Source organism: Hydra vulgaris, chromosome 12 (assembly GCF_038396675.1).
Source record: "Hydra vulgaris chromosome 12, alternate assembly HydraT2T_AEP".
Classification (NCBI taxonomy): domain Eukaryota; kingdom Metazoa; phylum Cnidaria; class Hydrozoa; order Anthoathecata; family Hydridae; genus Hydra; species Hydra vulgaris.
The window spans coordinates 47,975,001-47,984,060 of record NC_088931.1 but is presented as its reverse complement, the minus strand read 5'-3'; the positions used below and the strand labels follow the sequence as shown (position 1 = coordinate 47,984,060).

The 9,060-nt window shown below is 31.0% G+C and overlaps 2 protein-coding genes across 2 annotated transcripts; both read left to right on the top strand.

The window, feature by feature from the left end:
* Positions 1-2,633: 2,633 nt before the first annotated feature.
* On the top strand, positions 2,634-8,687 carry LOC105846904 (octopamine receptor beta-1R). The gene is made up of 3 exons (XM_065813520.1): positions 2,634-2,858; positions 3,156-5,948; positions 6,107-8,687. The coding sequence occupies exons 1-2, from the start codon at positions 2,709-2,711 to the stop codon at positions 4,815-4,817; spliced, it is 1,812 nt and encodes a 603-aa protein (XP_065669592.1). The 5' UTR covers positions 2,634-2,708; the 3' UTR covers positions 4,818-5,948; positions 6,107-8,687.
* LOC136088158 (histamine H2 receptor-like) lies at positions 5,659-8,402 on the top strand. The gene is made up of 3 exons (XM_065811836.1): positions 5,659-5,948; positions 6,107-6,359; positions 7,665-8,402. Exons 1-3 carry the CDS (start codon positions 5,659-5,661, stop codon positions 8,400-8,402), a joined length of 1,281 nt encoding a protein of 426 aa, XP_065667908.1.
* Positions 8,688-9,060: the final 373 nt, after the last annotated feature.

The window sequence follows — 9,060 nt, the reverse complement described above, 5'->3', positions numbered from 1 at the left end:
GTGAATCAAACCTAAACGTAAATTATTTTTCTGTATTTAATGTGTCATTTCTCAATTTCAGACCGACTCAATTTGAACCATGGAAAGTTACACAATTGAGCAACGCGTTAAAGTTATTCAGGCCTATTATGAAAATGGGCGTTCAAATCAAAATCCATATCGTGCACTTCGTGAGTTTTTCGGTCAATTTAATCGTCCAAATGTGCGTACAATCGGAAAAATCGTGCATAAATTTGAGCAAACCGGGTCTGCAGGAGATGTGAAAAGACCAGCGCATGCTCGTACAGCTCGTACTGCTGAAAATATCGCTACTGTTCGCGACAGTGTGGCTGAAGAGCCGTCCACATCAACTCGTCGTCGTAGCCAACAATCGCACCTTTCACGCTCGTCGATGATGAACATTATGCATAAAGACTTGCATTTAAGAACTAAAGCCAACTGACCATCTCAAACGTCGTCAATGGTCAGAATGGTGGCAAGAAAAGGCAACCATCGATGATCAATTTCCGACAAAAATCATCTTCAGTGATGAGGCCCATTTTCAACTTAGTGGCTTCGTCAACAAGCAGAATTGTCGCATTTGGGCGAATGTTAATCCAAGAGTGATTGTCGAAAAACCAATGCACCCACAAAGAGTGACTGTTTTGTGTGGTTTATGGGCTGGCGGCATCATCGGACCATATTTTTTCCAAAATGATGCCGGTCTGGCAGTTACTGTGAATGGTGTTCGCTATAGTGAGATGATAACGAACTTTTTATGGCCCGAATTGGACCATATGGATGTGGAGGATATGTGGTTTCAACAGGACGGTGCCACTTGCCGCACAGCTAACGAAACAAAGACTCTTTTGCGCGAAAAATTCAATGGCCGTGTTATCTCACATGGTGGCGATGTCAATTGGCCGCCAAGATCATGTGATTTGACACCGTTGGACTTCTTTGGGGGTATTTAAAAGAAAAGGTGTACGTTGATAAGCCAGCAACAATTCAAGAGCTAAAGGATGAGATAATTTGGCACATTAACGGCATAGAACCTCAATTATGCCTCAGCGTCATCGAAAATTTGCACCATCGGATGGAGGTGTGCCGCCGAGGTCGCGGCGCCCATTTGGCCGATATTTTATTCCATACATAATTGAATCATACCATATTATCATAATAAAAAGATGTTACAATAAATTCCTTAATAGTTTGTGTTTTATTCAAATTTAACATCAACCCTTAAAATTTAACCACCCTTTATATATATATATATATATATATATATATATATATATATATATATATATATATATATATATATATATATATATATATATATATATATATATATATATATATATATATATATATATATATATATATATATATATATATATATGGATTTTTAAATACCGTGTATTCTTAAATTTTCAAAACTATTTCGAAACTACAAAACAATTTTATTATAACAAATTATTAAGTTTTTCTTTTAACTTTATATTTCTGCATACGCTATTTGCTTTTTATATACTTCTGCGTACAACATTTTACTTTATATTATTCTTCAACATACACTATTTTATTAATATTTAGTTTGACTTTTATTTAAGAGTCATTTTTTGTAAGAATCAGGCAATCAATGGAAGTGACCTCCTCCAAATTGCTTGAATTTTTTATATATTGATCAGAATATAGAAAAAACCTGTTGGGGAAAAAAAAAATTTCAAAAATGTTTCGTTCACTCGGAATCTGGGCTTAAATTTTTGAGATTTTTTTAAAAATTTTTAGAAATTTAGTTTTTGCCACCTTTGAACCCATTTTTTTGGCAAGGCAAAAAGTTGCACATAGCTTTTGTAGTTAATATCAGACGTAACCCAAAAGCTCTCTCCAAAAAATATAAAAAAGTTGCGTGACACTGTGCGGTTGGCTAATTATCATAGTTCAAAAGTACAAAATCAATCACTTTTGTCAATTTTTAATCGGAGTTAATTCTAGTGGCGAAGTGTTGCACACAATTTTTCTTTTAGGATTTGAAATTATCAAAGGTATTGAGTCTAAAAATGCAAAGAAAGTTATGTGATACCTAAGGCCTATTAATATATTAAGGCTTGAAATGGGAAAAAAATGTTTTAGTATACTTACAAAATGAACCATTACGGCAGAGGCGCTTAGTTTTGTAAAAATGTAAACATATCCAACTGTCAATACAAAAAGGTCCTAACATAATAATAAAAAAAATTCGTGTGATCTTTAGATATTAAGTTAAAAATAAAGGTACAAATTGTTAAAAATGATTAAGTACGAAGAGATATTTTTTTGGACACACAGATGAGGTTTTCGCTCACAATAAAATTTCTATCATCCAAAATTAGCATTTAGCATTACACAAAACATTGCACGTAATGTTAAGAAAAAATTTAAGCGTTTCTGACTATGATATAGAAATCATAACAATTGAAATAAATAATAATAAAAAACAATACATGATCAGAAGTGAATTATTTAAATTTACGTCATAACCAAATAACTTGTGGCGATCGAATGGAAGAAGAATCGCTGATATCACGATTGTGGAGAAACAAGTTAGTGGGCGGTTGTTTACTTTACCATAAAAATGTCTTAACTTTATTTTAACGATCTTTAAAGTTTGCATAAATAGAGTAGATATTTTATCATTGCTATTGAGAAATAGGTACTGCATAAATAAAACTTGTTTTTAGTTGAGTATGAAACAAAACAAATATTTTTATGAAAACTGTTGTTGCTTTTCAAAAGGAAATTGTGGATCATTCAAAAAACATAAAATTATAAACAAAATGTTCTACATTCATCAGCTGGGAGATGTTGATGTTAAGAAACACCTCATCAACTTAAATGTAATTATGTATTTTAAATTTACGCAGACTGTAATATAATTTTTATAATTACATACTTTATAACTTCTCTGCAATAAGATTTTGAGACAAAGTTCTTTAAACAAAAAAAAATAGCTCTTTTAATTAATTCCTCACTCTTTTAATAAATAATCACTAAATTAATCACACTCTTGCAATATTGTATTTTAATAATAACAACAATGTATTTCAAACTTGTAAACATTTTTCGTGAAGAGTCAGATTATAAACAATGCTTTAAATGACACACTTAATAATTGTTTAAAAAATTGTTTTTAGGTCATGCGATTAAACGATAATAATATTTGGGAAGAAAATGGACTTATTGCAAATAGACTTAAAAGAAATCTTGAAAAGGATGAACAAATATGTGTTTTTCACCGGTACACGTTTGGTATTGCATGGAGTCCTCCAAAAACATGCTTTCATCCTCACCATCTAAATATAAAAGGAAAAAAATCTCCCGCTTTAAGGGCGTCACCAATACATGTCGTCATATCAATGTCAAAGCGATACAATGAAGTATTTTCAGTTGGTGCAATGCTGTGTTTTACCCATTTAAAGCAAGAAACTGCTTTATCTAGAGTCAACGAAAACACCAATTTATGTACAGAAACACAAACACAACAAGAACAAACATATATGACACCTGCTACTCCAGATGAAGAATTTGATCCCGGTGAAATTAATGTTTCACAGGAGATTTTGGACGAATCTCTAAGAAGCCGTGAGAGTGTAACTGAGGTTCTTAATGCAAGTCCAATAAAATTTAGATTAAAAAGGAAGTTCGAATATCTGGAAGATACTACTAAAGATAAGTTAAAACGCAAGTATGTTCGCCTAGAAAATTTATTAAAGAAAAAAATTGCGGAAGCTGTTGCTCCTGGACAAGAGGAAATACTTATAGATTTTCTTAACAGTAAAAATGTTGATGAAATAAATAGCCCTCTCCCAATTGAAATTATTCGTGCTCAGAAAGTATATAAGCAAAGTGATTCCATGGGAAAGTTAGTTATCCTCTCATTATTAGACCATACCAAGTATACCAAAAAGTTTATAATGAACACATTTGAGTGTACCAAACATCGTATAGAAACAGCAAGAAAATGGCATGCATCTCATAAAGGGTTGGCATTTCCAGAGAAGAAAGTATTCGTCCGATCTAGTCTTGATCAAACAAAGTGTGAACATTTCTTAGACTTTATATTTACAAGCGGTATTTTGCATGATGTTGCTTATGGAATAACCAAATTAAAATACGACAGCGGTGAAGAACAAAAGATAGTGCATGCAATACTGACGACAAAATATAGCCACGCTATCATGTTCTATCGAAAAAGTTGTAGTGAAAACAATTATATACCATTATCTGATTCAAGTTTGTGGAAAGTATTGCATGCAATAAAACCTTCAAGTCGAAAAAGCTTAGCTGGATTAGATGATGTTACTGCTTTAGGCATGAATGGTTTTCAAACATTACAAAAATTGGCACAAAGATTTAGTTCTAAAACTCTCGAAGCTGCCCTTGAAAAAGGAAAAAGGTATTTGAAAACAAGTTATCAAACCAATTGTAGTGTCAATGACTCAAACATTTCTTCTCATAGCTCAAAACATGCCTTTTCAGATCCATCTGAAAAAAATCTTCAATCCAACACAGAGATATCAGAAGTGGTATGTGCCGATTGCTATGATTTGTGCAAAGCTATCGAGATGATCAAAGAACTAACAATTCAAAATTCTGACGATGCTGATTCTATTTATGATTTGGAAATTGCTGTAAAGGATGTATTCAACTACATAAAACACCTGATGAGAGATTCTCAACAGAAAAAGGCAAAAATCGAAGCTTTTAAGCAATTAAACGATGAAACTGCTTTCTGGCTTAAAGATTTTTGTCAAAAAATTCTTCCGGTTCGATACAGAGAGGGCCAAAGAGAGTAAATTGGCAAGAAAGGAATGAGTTTACAAGTGGATATATTCTTCATAAAAATAGCAGGAAAGTTATTCAAACGTGTTTACTTCACTTCAATGTATAGGTGTGATCAGGGAATAGGTGATGTTGTTTCGTTAGCCACTGCAGTTTTAGACCAATTCAGAATTGATCAACCGCATATCAAGAAAATGTTTACCAAATCTGATAATGCCGGCTGCTATCAGGGAAATCTTTCAGCTGAAGCAATCTACAATGTATGCAAAGAGAGAGATATAAAGTTGCTGAGATATGATTATAATGAACCCTGTTGTGGAAAAGATCAATGTGACAGGGAGAGTGCAGTTGTAAAGACAATTTTAAGGAGTTACGTTGACTCTGGTAATAATCTTTTGACTGCTGAAGATATACACAAGGCTATGCATTATAGTTTTGGCGCTAAAGATGCAAAAGTAGCAGTTGCTCAAATTAGCAATGATAAAACTGTAGTTACTGGACCAAAGATTAAGAACATTAGCAACTATCACTCATTTGAGTTTGGTGAGAAAAGTATGAAGATGTGGCGTTATTTCAATATCGGTGAGGGAATTGAACAAGAGTATGGAAATCTTAAAATTCAACCCTCGATTAAGTTGTTGTTGCCATATAGCAAAACAGATAATTCAATTAAGCGTAACAAGTCACTTAAGGAAAAACAGAAAAGAAGTGACAGGCAATTATATTCATTAAGATTTTGCACTGAAATGAATTGTACTTTATCATTTGAAAGCGATGCTGAGTTAGAAGAACACATGCTATCCGGTCTTCATACAGTTCCGAAATCATAAAGTTCGCAACTCGTTTGTTCATAAGATGAAAATTACTTCACAACTAAATATGCCAATTTCTTCATCCTCTAACAGTGCTTCCGTAAAAGACAAACCACATTGCATGAACATTTTTCTATTGCAAGGTTGGGCATTACCAGTTCGAAGTTCTTTTAGATTTTCAAATCAGCAGAAAGAACTGTTGTATAAATACTTTATTCGTGGAGAAGAATCAGGTAATAAAATGAGCCCTGAGCAGGTTTACATGCAGCTGAGGAAAGAACTTCCGCCTGATCAATATGTAGCTAGCCAACAGATAAGATCTTTATTTTCAAGGTAGGCATTGTTGCTATCAAAACTTTTGCAAATTAGATTATGTTTCTGACTGTTAAATAGTTCTTTTACAAATATGAAATTAAAATTTAGGTGAAAGTTATAATTTTGTGTGTTTGTTTACATATGTTTAAAAATATGTACAATTGATATTGTTATAGATTTAGTAACCTGAAAAGAAAAGGTAAGCTGGTAGAACCGACAACAGAAAATAATGAAAATAGTCAGGTTAACGATAACAAAGAAGTTTATGGCGAAAATGATGACTTTAATCTGGCAGGAGACAATGAAGATGATAATAAATATGAGGAAGACATCGCCAATCTTGCAAAAGAAATTTGTCTTGTATGGAAAGTGAATGATTGGGTTGCTGTTGCATATGAAAAACAATGGAATATTGGATATATTGTGGAGGTAATATTATTCAAAGTATATATTAGTTTCAAGTTTTTATTTTGTTTTACAAAACAGTGCTCTAAAATAAAAGGAATATAAATAAAATGTAAAAATAATTTCAGAATGACATTATATAAGACTTTACAAGTTTTATTGAATGTAAGCAAAATTAAACAAATCATAAACTCTTCATTATATTATTTTAAATGTTGCGCTAATACTTTTAGGTATCTATAACTGGGATCAGAGTTAATTGTATGATTAACGGGCAAATATAGTTATCTTGATGTTAGATTTTTGTTCAGTTTTTAATTCATGTTATATCATGCGTGTGACAAAATCACACGAATTTTTTTTATTATTATGTTAGGACCTTTTTGTATTGACAGTTGGATATGTTTACATTTTTACAAAACTAAGCGCCTCTGCCGTAATGGTTCATTTTGTAAGTATACTAAAACATTTTTTTCCCATTTCAAGCCTTAATATATTAATAGGCCTTAGGTATCACATAACTTTCTTTGCATTTTTAGACTCAATACCTTTGATAATTACAAATCCTAAAAGAAAAATTGTGTGCAACACTTCGCCACTAGAATTAACTCCGATTAAAAGTTGACAAAAGTGATTGATTTTGTACTTTTGAACTATGATAATTAGCCAACCGCACAGTGTCACGCAACTTTTTTATATTTTTTGGAGAGAGCTTTTGGGTTACGTCTGATATTAACTACAAAAGCTATGTGCAACTTTTTGCCTTGCCAAAAAAATGGGTTCAAAGGTGGCAAAAACTAAATTTCTAAAAATTTTTAAAAAAATCTCAAAAATTTTAGCCCAGATTCCGAGTGAACAAAACGTTTTTGAAATTTTTTTTTTCCCCAACAGGTTTTCTCTATATTCTGATCAATATATAAAAAATTCAAGCAATTTGGAGGAGGTCACTTCCACAGTTTCAGGAATTTGCCTGATTCTTAGAAAAAACGGCTCTTAATTGCAATTAAAGAAAAAAAACCTAAAATGTATTTTTATCTTTACAATAATTACACGCACGCTCGCGCGTGCATAAAAGTTTTTCTGATTTTTTTTTTTTAATACTTTTTATTTTAACACTTGATATTTGTAAGCACAATAAATAAATAAAAATAATAAATAAATTAATCTGCATATTGTTGTACATGCATGTTTTTAATTAATTTTTTTGTTAATAAATAGCCCCATAATGATAACCAATAATTCATCATTACATATTCCATTAAATTATGTTTCTCAACTAACCCTAATGTTTCAACTCGATCGGCAACTTGTTTCATACTAATTATTATTTTTGGAATCATATTCAACTTTATTTTGATACTTGTTATATTGTCTGAAAAAAAACTTCGCTCAATAACAAACGCGTATATTGTCAATAAGATTATAGTTAACTTACTTATTGCGACATCAGTTGCACTATTTGATATTGATTTTATGTTAAGAGGAAACTACCCATATGGAACAATACTTTGCGGTTTCAAAGAAGTATTGCTTTTGTTTACTCTTCCGTCATCTGTTTTAAATCTCTTGTTGTTAACAATAAAAAGATTTGTATCGGTGTTCTTTCCCTTCAAACGAACTAAAAACTTTTCAAAGCGTAGAGTTTTAATCTCAATATTGTGTAGCTGGATGTACACCATAAATGTTGGTTTATACTCAATTTATATTAACGGACTTTCCGCCATTACAGTTATCCAAAAAATCTGTGCGCTCAAACTTTCAATTGAGTTTGGAATTTACTTTGTTTCAGTTAACTTTCTCCTTTCAGTTCTCATTATGACTGGCTTGTATTTTTCACTATTTTTAATGGCTTTTCAGTATATAAAAAAATCGAAACGGTTTAATTGCTTTCAGAGGAACTTAAAAGTTGCAAAAACAAGTTTTTTACTGTTTATAAACTTTCTAGCTTGTTGGGCAAGTTTTATAGTTTTAGCGTTGTCAAATTTGTTGTGTAATGGTTGTCACTCACGAGAGATAACGTGGATTGGCAACTTTATAAATTACTACCATGTTTTGTTTAACCCTTAAATCTATGGCTTGCTAAATGAATCCTTACGTAAAGCAATTTTTAAGAAAATTTATAAACCACTTTGTTGATTTGAAATTTATATTAATAAATTACATTTTAACAAGCACTTGAATATCGTGAAATAATAACTTTTTAAATAACATTATTTATAAAATTCGTTAAGAAAAAATAAAAACTCAAAATGTTATTCATTGCACAAAAGATTGAAACTGTTTGAATGAAGAGGCTACTCACACATTGTTAGCACATTTTTTGACATCATATTTGTGAAAAAAAAAAAAAAATCGTTGCACTCTTATATAAACAACGTTAAATTAGAATAATATAAAATATAAACAATATTGTATTGAATCCGTTATTATTAAAATAAGAATTATTTTGAAAGCTATTTTTAACATTTTTAAATTTTAGCTTCCAGAATTTTTCACTCTGTTAATTACCAAATAATTTCATCAGGTACCTAAACTGTGAGTATTTATGATTGCTGCATCAGTTAAAACAATTGTTATTTTTTTCATTTTCAATAAATATGAAATATCAGTTTATAAATTCAAAGCAATAATAAACATACGATTAAACAAATTTATGGCGGTAGGGAAGATGGGGTTGGAGGGTTGGGAGTCATAATAATTTAGTATTTATTTATTTTTTTGAGTA